We start from the raw sequence: 12,095 nt of genomic DNA on the forward strand, positions 1-12,095 counted from the left end.
GTACCTAACGCTAAGGTTAGGATTTCTGGCTACCTCAAACTTAAATTTAAATAACATTAAACAGAGAAATGGTTGTGACAGGAAACAATAAAACAAAGGAAGTTCAGATGAGGTTGAAGCACATCCTGTCCTCCCAGCAGCAGGGCATATTATAGGAGCACTACAGAGGCTTGAATATGTGTGTGTGGCTTTTTTCCGCTCTTGGTAGGTTGTTTGGTGTGGGATCTTTTTTGGTCCTGAAGCACTGACTTTGTAAGAGTTCCATGTGAGTTCCAGTTGACGTGAACATAATATGCTTTATCCACTTCCTGTCCTAACCTGCCATACACTGTTGTTGTTTGCCAAAACCCTCAGCTCCACCATCACTTTAACATCTCTCTCCTCTTCATAGTTCCACCCCCTCTTCAGAGTGAATTTTCACTGCTGCTGCTCCCAAAGTTGGGTATTCTTAAACCCTATCTCCTCTTTGACTTGATAGAGTCTGTTTCTACCTGCGTCATACAGCCTTGCTGGGCTCCATGCCAGGAAGTCTGTGCCCCCAGCCCCTGGTGCTCTCTGAAGTTCTCACCCCTTCCGCTTTCTGGGCTTGGAGCAATAGGACCAGCTGGGAAGTGGAAGTGTATACAGACTGGGGCATCAGGGCTGACTGCAAACCAGTGTTTCCAGGTAACCTTGCTTTCCATAGACCTACCTAGTGCACTGTCTTCAGTGGCCCCAAAACAATAAAACAACATGTGAGAGTTGTCCAGGGAACTAATAAGTTTAGGGTAAAACAGATATGCTGTAATTGTGTGGTAGTTATTGATTCTGTGTATAGCCTGGATATCTGTTTCAGAACCAGATCCCCCTATTCACTCAAGAGGTCCACTTTGCCTTTAATAAGACTTCTCGCTTGAGCGGGATTTGTTCCTGTGTTTATCCAGTGTGTTACAGTCCTTAAGATGAAAAGTGCTAGAGAAGATACTGTCATTTTCCTGGTGCAGTAAAGTTTCATTGGATAAAAAATAGTATATACTTGAAAACATCTCAGTAGGATCTTCTTTGTGGGATAGCTGACATCTTTGGGCCTAGCAACCAACCACAAGTAGCCCTGTAAGGAAACACTGCTGGGAGTACCCTTATTTGTAAAGTATATTAGATTCTGTTCCCTTCTGTCAGTGAATATCTTTATTTTTAACATGTACACATTAAGTTTAATTTATGTAAAAATATAGCCAAGCTTTTAATAAAATGTACTCCCTGTACTGAAATTTAGCCAAGGTATATATACGGCGTCTGCATGCTAAAGAATAGCTATTGTTTTGGGCAGTCCAGAAATGTGTGTTGCACACTAATTGATTTTTGCAGTTTCTTGTATTTTTCAGAGCAGGCTAAGCAAATATACAGCTTTTCATCCTGGCAAACTTCTGTTTCAGAATTAAGTTGCTTTTCATTTGTGAATTTAATTTTATGTGCTGTTAACTATTGGAACTATGTAAAACTTCTACTGCATGTTACTGTGAAGTCTTTTGGGCATATTTAATGAAGAAGATGACAACTTCAGTTGGCAAAGGCTTGGAGAATCTCAGGCCTCTTAAAAACATACTGTAAGTTTATTATAGCATTTGTGGTAACAGAAGTTTCACTGTGGCGGTTTTTGGTATGACCCACATTTTTACAGACAGACGTTTTGTGCGTGCCTCAAAGTTTGAGGGACAATCCTTTTACCAGTTCTTTCAGTTCTGATTGATGACAAAAATATAAACTTTTGGGCATTTCAAGATTGTGGTTGGTTTTTTTTTTTTTTTGTTTGTTTTTTTAAATAACAAGCCCATCAGTTTCTGAGAGAAGTCCTCCATATGTGTAAGGAACAGTCAGGATTTGGTAGTTTTCTAAGTTTGTGGGTGAAAAAGATGTAAAAGTGACTGACAGATTACTGAATGGGATCAACATGCATCTGTGAGAAAGTGAATGTTTTCTGTAAGAATCTTACCTTTTGCAATATACAGATTAAATTTTTTAACTGTAAAATGTACTAGACATAAGGTTTTATTTATTTTGCAGTTTTAGAAATTTTGATTTTATTTCCTGTTTTTAGAACCCACACAAACAAACATAATTTGAATTTAGCCAGTTAACAAAGAGCAACAACAAGTAAAATCACAACCAAAGCCTCAGCCCTAGGTTAAATCCTAGGGTGCTGAATTTCAGCGTGCAGCAGCAAATTTTCTCTGCCAAACTATAATCCCTTGATAATAGAAACCCTGATGCATAACGTTAACTACAGCATTGTAATGGCATTATCATCACTTTGATAAACATGCCATCTGAGCTCCGTTAGTCAGAACATAATGGCTTTGTGTATCTTGTCATGGTATTTGTTTCTTGGGATAAAATATGGGGCCTACAAATAACACATATGCAAACATTAACATGCTTGTTCCTGCTGCTTCCTTGGTTATTTATAGCACTCTGTTTACACATTGTAGCAGGATATGGTAGAACCTAATAAATTACACAGTGCGGGGGGAGCAGGGGAGGCGCTCAGATTATAAAACAGCATTAGGAAACCTTGTGTTCTGTCTGGCCAATAGCCATGGCAACCATTTCACAAAACGTATCAGTGTTGTCTATAGGCAGTTGCTGCTGAACTGTCAAGCCAAAGGATTTCCTAATGCTTCTTTATAATAATAATTGTTCTCAAGGGCACTTAGGCCTTTTCTCCCACTGCTTTCCTCATCTTCCAGGTGCTGTACAAATATGAATTCTGTCAAGAAGCCTGTAACTTTAAAAAAAAAAAAATCAAAGGACTAGAAGGAACCTCAAGAGCTGAACCAGTCCATGGTAGGGTGTCCATGGTCATCTAGTCCCTGCACCTGTGGTAGGACTAAATAGTATCTGTGTTTGTTTAAAAGGTAAAACTTGTGGTATTTTTTACTGGAAAAAATACTGAGTTTATGTTTTTACACCACTTTTCTCTAGATCCTTTTGCAATTCTCATCAACCCTCTTCCCTATCCTCAGTAAATATGGGATTAACATATTTGCTACGCACATCCCGACAGCCAGGCGTCCCTTCTCCTCTCTGTGCCTCTTGCATGCCAGCAGCCCCACTGATCAGCTCCTCTCCTTCCCTACCAGTATCTCCTGCCTGTGGTGCACAGCTGTTTTGCAGTGTGCAGGATGCTTCCAGAGAGGAGGAAGGAGTGGGGACAGAGCATACTCACAGGAGGGAAAACCAGGAAGAGGTGGGAAGATAGGGGGCAGTGGCAGGTACTTGGGAGGTGGTATGGAATGGGGGTGGGACCTGAGGTGGAGCAAAAAGTCAAGCACTCCCCTTTCCTCCTCCCCTCCTCGACGGGAAGCTGGCTGTCCTCTGATTTTACAGTTCAGAAATTCACCATCCCTTGACATTTCCCAGGCAGGATGTAGCTCCCCTTTCTATCAGCCTTTTTGCAAGGCTTCTCTGAAATACAGTATTTAAAAACCCAGGGGAATAAATGTGTTGCTCGTGATTCAAAGGTGGATTGAAGTAATAAAGAAAGGCAAAACTTTGAAGAGCATATGGAAAAATGGAAGCAAAGGCAACTCAGGCCACACAGAATGTGGAACAGGTTGCTCCAATCTGAGCTCTCTTTACATTTTAAAAAAATGTTCAAAGCAGCCTCATTGTGCATGTGGAAAGGAGCAAAATATTGATGCTTATTGGCGGGTTGGGATAGAACTGGAAGTGGAAACTGACCAACAGAGCTGGACCTGGACGGGAGGGAAAAAAATCTGAAAAATAAATTCTAATAGAAACACTTAATAGTCTGCAGTTTTATTGATTTGTTTTTATTTTCTTTTACATAAATTATGGAGCTATTTTTAGATGTCCAAAGATATTTGTTTTATTGATAAAAAGAAATCTGTCTTTTGCCTCCCTGTATTTTCACTGAGCAGTGTTATAATCAAAGTGGCTACGTCTACACTAGCCCAAAACTTTGAAATGGCCATGCAAATGGCCATTTCGAAGTTTACTGATGAAGCACTGAAATACATATTCAGTGCCTCATTAGAATGCCAGCATTAGTCTACACGAGCCCAAAACTTCAAAATGGCCGTGCAAATGGCCATTTCAAAATTTACTAATGAAGCGCTGAAATACATATTCAGTGCCTCATTAGAATGCCAGCAGCCGCAGCACTTCGAAATTGCCGCAGCTTGTCCAAACAGGACTCCTTTTCGAAAGGACTCCAGCAACTTCGAAATCCCCTTATTCCTAACATCAGTGCCGGAGTCCTTTCGAAAAGGAGTCCTGTTTGGACAAGCCGCGGCAATTTCGAAGTGCTGCGGCTGCTGGCATTCTAATGAGGCACTGAATATGTATTTCAGCGCTTCATTAGTAAATTTTGAAACGGCCATTTGCACGGCCATTTTGAAGTTTTGGGCTCGTGTAGACATGGCCAGGGAGACTCTCCAAGGTTCTGCCTCCTTTTCAGTGCACCCAAAGCTTGATCATTATCCCTTCACAACACACATATGTCTTGTTGCTGAAATACTTCCCAGCTGCAAGGATTCCTGTTTATATTGATGTGGAAATGAGAGCACTGAGCATATCAAAACTATAGGTCCCCTTCTAGTTTGTATAAAGTCCAGGCTGGACACCTGGTGCTGTCATTTTAATGTCTAGCCATAGTTTTCTTTTAATACCCACCGTGTTTTGAGTAACTATGCGAAATGTAAGGTGGTTTCAGATTTATTACTATGCTAGTAGAAGGGAATTTATAGTTAACAGTCATCATTTTATTTTAGAGATTTAGTGTTGATATATCAAGTTGTTTTTTCACTTTTTAGTATCTATCCTGCTTATAGCTATTAAAACTGTTGTGATCACCTACTTTGACTACCTGAATAACACAGGCAAGAATTTCACCCATTGATTCTTGAGTCTAGTTTAGTAACTTATGGTTGAACTAGACCATGCCTTTTAGAAAAATACCTAGTCGTAATTCATAGATTGAAAATGTACTCTTATTAATCATGCCAATTGGATGAATAAACATGAAATTGGTGGTGGGTGGTTGAAATGATGGAATAGTGTAGCGGCTCAGATCATACCTGTAGACAAGAAGTTTTAAAATGACAGGTGGTCAGCAGGGGTTTCAGAAGACCGAAGAAACTGAAATGAATCAAACTGTGGAAACTGGACATTGTCCAACACGCTGTTGCTGTTGAGAAGGGATAGCCTGATACATTCCTGACAGCTACTTTTGGCATCCCATGAACAGAATTGGAAGGAATTTGGGATCACTTTTTACTGCAGAATTTAATCTGAGCAGATGGAAAATGTGAAAATTGTTCTCAAAATATGGAGAATTATGAAATATCTTAGAATTGTCAACTCAGAATTCCTTGTTATAAAGCACCTTCTCCCCATACCATTCATCATTTAAAAAAAAAAATCACTATCAAGTAAAATGAATGCAGAACATGACTCATCAGACACTGCACTCCACGGGGGTTTTACACCCCTCTCCTCCACACAGGTTTTTTTTTTTTGGCAAGTGGTGATTAAACACAACTGCAAAAATGCCATTAAATGCTTTTGACAATAGGCCAAGTCTGCATTGGTATCTCTATTCAGTATCTCCAACTTAGCAACTGATATTTCCTGTTTATTAAGTTTATAGTGATGATTTTGCTAAATTAGGTATTTCAAACGGTTTCTTTTGCAGAAAGGGTTGTATTTAGGGACGGAGTAGTAGGTTGGAATGTGGAAGAATTATAAAAGTTAACACTTGTTTTAAAAGTTCAGCTGTAGGTTTTTAATTGCTTCAGATGTGGAGGTTCCATTTTACAGGTGGGCAAACTGAGCCTGTGTGCCCAATGTCTCCCAGCAATCAATGGAATTACTGGGAATAGAACCCTTATCTTCCAGATTGCTCTGACATTTTGTACTAGCCCTGCTCTTCCATAGATGGATTGTTCTGTTAAAGAGAACTGCTTTCTTCACACTGATATTTCTGTGAAATTATTGATGTTGAAATGTCCCATGTAATCAGTTACGTGATGCCAAAGGTTCATAGTGCCTATAGTGCAGTGCACAGGGCCAGTGATGTTAAAACTAAAGCCGTACTGAATGGTTTTTGCTAGTGTTGTGGAGTGCTTCACCTGCTGGCACATACCACTTCTTTTGCCTGGTATTCATTCTTTGTGCTAGTTGTATAGATAGGTTGCAGTGAGCTCTGGGATGTAGGGGGCTGGCATTTGCGCATTATAATCCTTCCATTAGGGCTGCCATCTTTCTGTATAGTAGACGCACGTAACATGAGGTGTATATTCACAGTGCTGGGGGATAGCAGGTTTGGATTCAGGATGGTGGGGATGATAATTTCTCTGACAACAGTGTGAGGTGCTCTTGATTAACTAACGGACACTGAAGCAGTGAGAAACACCAGTGTAAAGAATACTCAGAGCAGTGATTCTCAAGCTGTTTACCATTGTGGGCTGTATTTGTGGGTCACAGTGGAATACATCTGGTTGGCTCCAAAGATGTCACATGGACTGCAGCTGTGTGCCCATTGGGCCACAGATTGAACCACTGGCTCAGGATAACATACTACACCCTTCTTCATTAGGTGGTAGAGATGTTCATGTCTGAAGTTTGCTGATAAGCAAATGCAGGAGTCTGCCTTAGTCTATGTTCCTTGTGCCTTTTACACGCTCCCTTGTATTTTTTCTCTTGACTTGTGACACCATTTGGAGACTTGGCCAAAGAAGAAAATGGATGTGAGTAATTCAGCTCTTGGATGGGAGTCCAGCTTCAACATGCAAATCGATGATGGATAATTCCTGACTCTGCACTACAGCAGGGTTCCTTAACAATTGAACCAAAGTAGCTCTGCCAAGGAAGCAATGGATTTGTATGGTTAATTCCCCAGGGGCTGCCTGCACTCAGAAGTGCAGGACTCAGCACATCTGGGGCTGTATGTATCCTGCACCTATGGTGGGAGCTGAAAAGAGGCATGGAGGGATATAAAGTAGTCTCTCTGACAGAGTTCCTTACCCACGCAAGATGTGCAGTAGATTTTGCACATCTGCAAGTACTTAGCCCAGCTGCTTCATCTGGATGGTCACATGAAGATTTGGCCCATAGTGTGCTTCAAGGAGAGTTGCATTTCTGGGGCCTAATATAATTTCTTCAATGGTATGTACATTAGGATCTAGATGTGTGTGTCATACTCAGGTTTTTGTGGCAAAACTTTGCAATTGTGCCTGTATTCTTCTGCCTGACAAAAAGGAAGCTCAGTCCAGGCCCCTTTAACAATTCATTCACTAGTTATTTAACTGTGATCCTCTTGCCCTGATTTATTTGTGAAGTTCTTGTGGAGTGGGGAGGAATGGAAGCCACAAGTCCCAAAGCTGCAGGCCAATGTAAATAGCTTGTCGTAATATATTTAACAAATGAGGATGCAAACCATAGGGAAATAACACAGGCAAGGTAAACTATATTCCCTGGTTAGGAAATCATTGCATGTTTTAGAGCCAGGGAATAGATAATCTGGGGAAGGGGAAGCCACAGAAAGGTCCCCAAGCTACGGACTAAGCTCCTCAGTATGTCAAACTTTACAAACCATATAAACCACAGAAAAATGCATCAAGACAAGGAAGAAACATTGCACTGGCAGGGAAGCCATAGAACGTTTAGAGGTGGTTGGGAAGAGAGATTTCCCTGGTTCACCTTTTCCTTTAAAAAAAAAAAACAAAAACAAAAAAAAACCTGTGCAAATAATTGTATCCTAGTCCACTAAGCTCACGAGAGGAAAATACCTCCCCAAACACACTTAGACCTTCACTGTTTGATAGCTTTAGCTCTTTCCCCACTCCCAGATTTCCCTCTCTCGAACCCCTGCTTTACTAAGGACCCGAACAAACTGTATGCAGTGTTGCTTCAGCCCTGTGGGTCCCAGGATGTTAGTGGAGACAATGTGAGTTAAGTCGTGTCCTTTATTGGCGCAGCTTCTGCTGCAGGGAGAGACAGGCTGTCCCGTCTACGCAGAGTGCAAGTGCACAGGCTTTATTTTATTTTATTTGCAAGGGGAGTGCTTTTACCCACTGCCCCTAGCGCTGACCACGCTGCTTGCGCCAGGCTTCCAGTATCGGCCCCCCCTCCCGCCGCTTGCCTTGTGGCCGCGCTGGCGGGCCGGAGGAAGCCAGCTGCCCACCCCTAGCCCAGCGTTCTTGGATGATGATTCTGCGGCGATCCAGGCCGCCTTTTGCAGCGCACCCGAGGCTCTCTTCCCCAGCCGCACAGCCCGGCGGAGATCACATGTTAAGCTGCTGCCGCCGCCTCCCTCCCTCCCCCTTTGTGGTGTCAGAGCCCCAGAGTGACAAGCGAGCTCTCCGCTCGTATTCTGCAGCCTCCACCTCCGGAGAGTCTGTGTATGGCACCTGAATATTATTTACCTGTGGCTGCCGGAGACGGAATCAGGTCTCTCTCCCGTCCGCCTCGCGTTGCTTGAATTGCCTTTTGCAAGGGGGAGGGAGCGCAGAAGACGGATCTGATTTGGGGTGGTTGGTTTTTTGGGGGGGTGGGAGGGGGTTTAATTTTTATTTGAGCTCCCATCAGGCTCGCTGAGAGACGAGCTCAAGCAGGGAGTCACCACTGGGGCTCTGGCTGGCAATGGGACGCATTTCAGAGCCGGGAAAGGACTTGTATGGCTCCTTTCAAGATCATCCCACCCCATTCTGGGCTGATGAGACTTCTCTGCCCACTGTGATTTGTAGGAGATTTCTGAACCCAAGGGAAATGCAAACACAACCCACCCCCAAAGGAGAAACCCTCGAGGGGATGGGGGAGCTTTCTTCTCTCCAAGTGGATTATTGCAAAGTGAAAGAAGAAAGTCGCTTGCTACCTAAGATTTGAAACCCAACATGAGCTGAACTGTTCTTAAAAAAGAAAGGGGGGTGAATAGCAAGCAATAATGTTTCCCCCCTTAAAGGATATATTCGTAAACCTTTTGCCTTTATTCTTGCCAAAGTAGCCTGAATCTTTTGTGCTTGTGTGTGTGTGTGTGTGTTTGTGTGTGTATATGCATGCGCTTGTACAAGGACTTTTAACATGTTCCTCACCCAGTTGGAGAGCCACTTTAAAAATAATCATGATACATATTCTTTTTTTTTCCCTTGCCGGTGTGGTTCTCCAGTTTCTTAGTTGTAAACAGATTTTTGCCTTTTTGTGATTTGTACTTATGAAGAGGAGGTGACTGTTTATCAACCTTTGCACATCTGCTAACTGGGATCGTTTTGTACTAAAGGTAGATAATATTTTTTAGCTCCAATTACAGCAAGCCTGTGATTCAGCTCTTAAGTTGGTCTGAATTTTTAGAGGATTTGAAACCCTTCCCCTTTTGATGGTTTCGGTTGTTCTCTCTTTGCACTTTTCTCTTTTTTTCTGGGCAGTCTCTAAGATGAGAACAGTTGCTATTTTGCTGATTAAAGAGAATTCCTTTTCTTCTGCTGACACTGTTTTTATCATCCTTTTACACAGAAACGCTTCATTAAAGGGTTGAGACAATACGGCAAAAACTTCTTCAGGATCCGAAAGGAGTTACTTCCCAATAAGGAGACTGTAAGTACAATTGGACTTTTATGTAACTTGCCTTATTTTTTCCCTCTGCTGCTTCTCAGCATTTGATCTTACGAAACAGTTTGTTTTTAACCCTCAGTTGAGTGTGTGACTGAGATGTATGGAAGAAAAATCCCCAGCTGACAGATGCTACTGTATTTTTTTTCCTAATGGCAATTTTGAAGCATTGAAGGATATAAATATATGAAAGATATTAAACAGTGTTGGGAAGGTATTTAGGGGGCCCAAATCAAGTTTTAAATATAGACAACATGACTAGTTATGTCATCAACTTAAGTTCAGATGACAATGGGCAATTAATTAACAGAAGTCAAAATGAAAATAAAATCTGAATCTGAAAGAACATGCTGGCTGTTTCTACATTCGGGCAGCAGTGGTAGGACTTTTCTTTCAAAATTGAATTGAGGAATGTTATTTGTTTGACTTTAATACAACAACATAACTGTCAAATTCTGGTAAAAACACTGATGAGCATTCAAGAAAGCAGGCATGTGAGGAAGAGTGTTGTGGTTTAGAGGGTCTGGGAAGCTCTGAGAATCTAGTTAGTTTTTCCATTAACCCTAATTGCCAAGCTTCTCTAGAAGCTTCCGTTTGCATGCTGCAGGTGTCCTTTAACTACTTGTAGAGTGGGGTTGGAAAGCAGCCTTCCTATTGCCCTGAATTCAGGAACTGGTAAAGTGAAAATGAAGGTGCAGTGTTTATTTTGCTGCATGTGAAGTGACATTCCCATTAAAGCGACAGTGTTGAAAATATTTAAACTTCACTGTATGTAGGTGACTATTGAATCTATTTTGTGTGAGACTTTAATGTGGAGCAGAAGAAAATAATTGTAGTAGCATGGAAGGCGGGTTTTTTTTTTTAATCAACTGAAATGCTAAGATATTTTCTTCCTATCTTCCCAAGATTTGTGACATTATATTGTTACATCACAGTCTGTCACGGGCAAAATGTTAATACCATCTCATGAATCAAATGGAAAGGGAGAGCAAAAGGTTTATCCTGGAGAGGCTGTCTGGGGATTAAAATACCAGTGTTGTTGGTAATGTTACCAAATATTAGTTACTGCACCAATAGCAAACATACTTGGCTTTAACATTTTGATGTATTTTTCTGAGTGAAGGTGGTTTGTAGACAGATGACATTTTCAAAGAAAACTGGACAATACTTAGCCATGCTTAGCAAATCCAGAATATAAACATTTTTAAGCAGTTCTGTCTTCATTATTCTTCAGAATAATTCTCCAGAAATTATTTTAAGATGGTGGCTTGTAGATTAGAAGTGCCTTTTAGTGCTTGATTAGTGCATACATCTTTAAAAAATCTGTCAGTTCTAGTTAAATGTATACAGAAAGGTATTGTTTAAAATAAAATGCATTCTCCTACTTCAAAAGAATTTTTTTTCTGTGTATCAAAGAAAAGTCAGATTGAAGGAAGGCAAACTAGAGATACATTTGACTCCGCTTTCCTGTGCTGTAGAATTTGTCTTCTGCTTTTGAACTTCAGTTTCTCAGACCTTATGCCCTTGATAAAAGTTCTGTGAAGTTGCAAGCTATGTGAAATTTGATAAAGGCCATCAGTGTTCAAGCATTACATTTTTAATGTGTTAGGCCTAAACTTTTAGGACTGAGAATATTAAGCATTAAGGTGAGGCAATTTGAAGTAGAGTGTGGATGGTATTGAGCAGAATTTTTAGCCCCTAGTGGGAGCTGATCTACAAGTAGCCTTTGACCTACAACAGATTGTTTAATCTCCATTTCCTGTTGTTGACCCTTGGCCTACCTTCTGCTTTGTCAGTGCTCAGTCTTGTCTCCTTGTTCACAATAGAAATTTTGCCCGAGTAAGGAATGCATGATGAGACTAATGTTTGACTCTTTGGCTTGGTCTACACTACAGAGTTTTCAACAGAAGTGGCCTTCTGTTGACAAAACCAGGGAACATCCATACTACAAATGCGTTCTGTCGTGATCATTCGAGGCATTGCACCTCTGTCAACAGGTTCTGTTGATTAAAATAAGTGTCGATGCTCCGGGGAGCCTCTGTCATCAGACAGGGCTTCCAGTTCACCGGACAGTCCTGTTTTCAGAGCTTCTGCTGGTTAGCTGCTCTGTTGACAGAGGACTGGACAGTCTGGCCACTCTCTGTTGACAGTGTGTTGACGGGGGAGCCTCTGTTAGGTTTGGACATGTTCTGTCGACAGAGGTTCTGTGGGGGAATATTTGTTGACAGTGACTTATGTCAACAGAATGCTGAAGTGTAGACACAGCCTTTAATTTTGCTATTTCCTTTACAGTGGAACAAGGAGATCTGCCAAACTATAAGGCCATGGAATTGAATCTGCCATGGTTCTCTTTCCTGAGAATGGCGTCAAATGCTGCCTGTCACCATTTTCCTCCAATATGAAACCTTAAAATATTCTCTCTCCAATTTTTGGCCACTAGTCCTTCCTTAGCAATAGCTCTGGAAAAAAAAGGCTAAATAGGTAAGACA

At 41.4% G+C, this 12,095-nt stretch overlaps 1 protein-coding gene across 3 annotated transcripts in view; it reads left to right on the plus strand.

Annotated features, from left to right (window-relative positions):
* The window catches only part of RERE (arginine-glutamic acid dipeptide repeats), a 466,804-nt gene that overhangs the window by 368,188 nt on the left and 86,521 nt on the right, over nucleotides 1-12,095 (plus strand). For all 3 annotated transcript variants that reach the window (XM_075018034.1, XM_075018035.1, XM_075018036.1), the window contains one exon: nucleotides 9,511-9,591. In XM_075018034.1, the coding sequence (XP_074874135.1) occupies nucleotides 9,511-9,591 (81 nt within the window). The remainder of the gene's footprint in view (nucleotides 1-9,510; nucleotides 9,592-12,095) is intronic.

This window comes from Carettochelys insculpta, chromosome 23 (assembly GCF_033958435.1).
Source record: "Carettochelys insculpta isolate YL-2023 chromosome 23, ASM3395843v1, whole genome shotgun sequence".
Taxonomy (NCBI): domain Eukaryota; kingdom Metazoa; phylum Chordata; order Testudines; family Carettochelyidae; genus Carettochelys; species Carettochelys insculpta.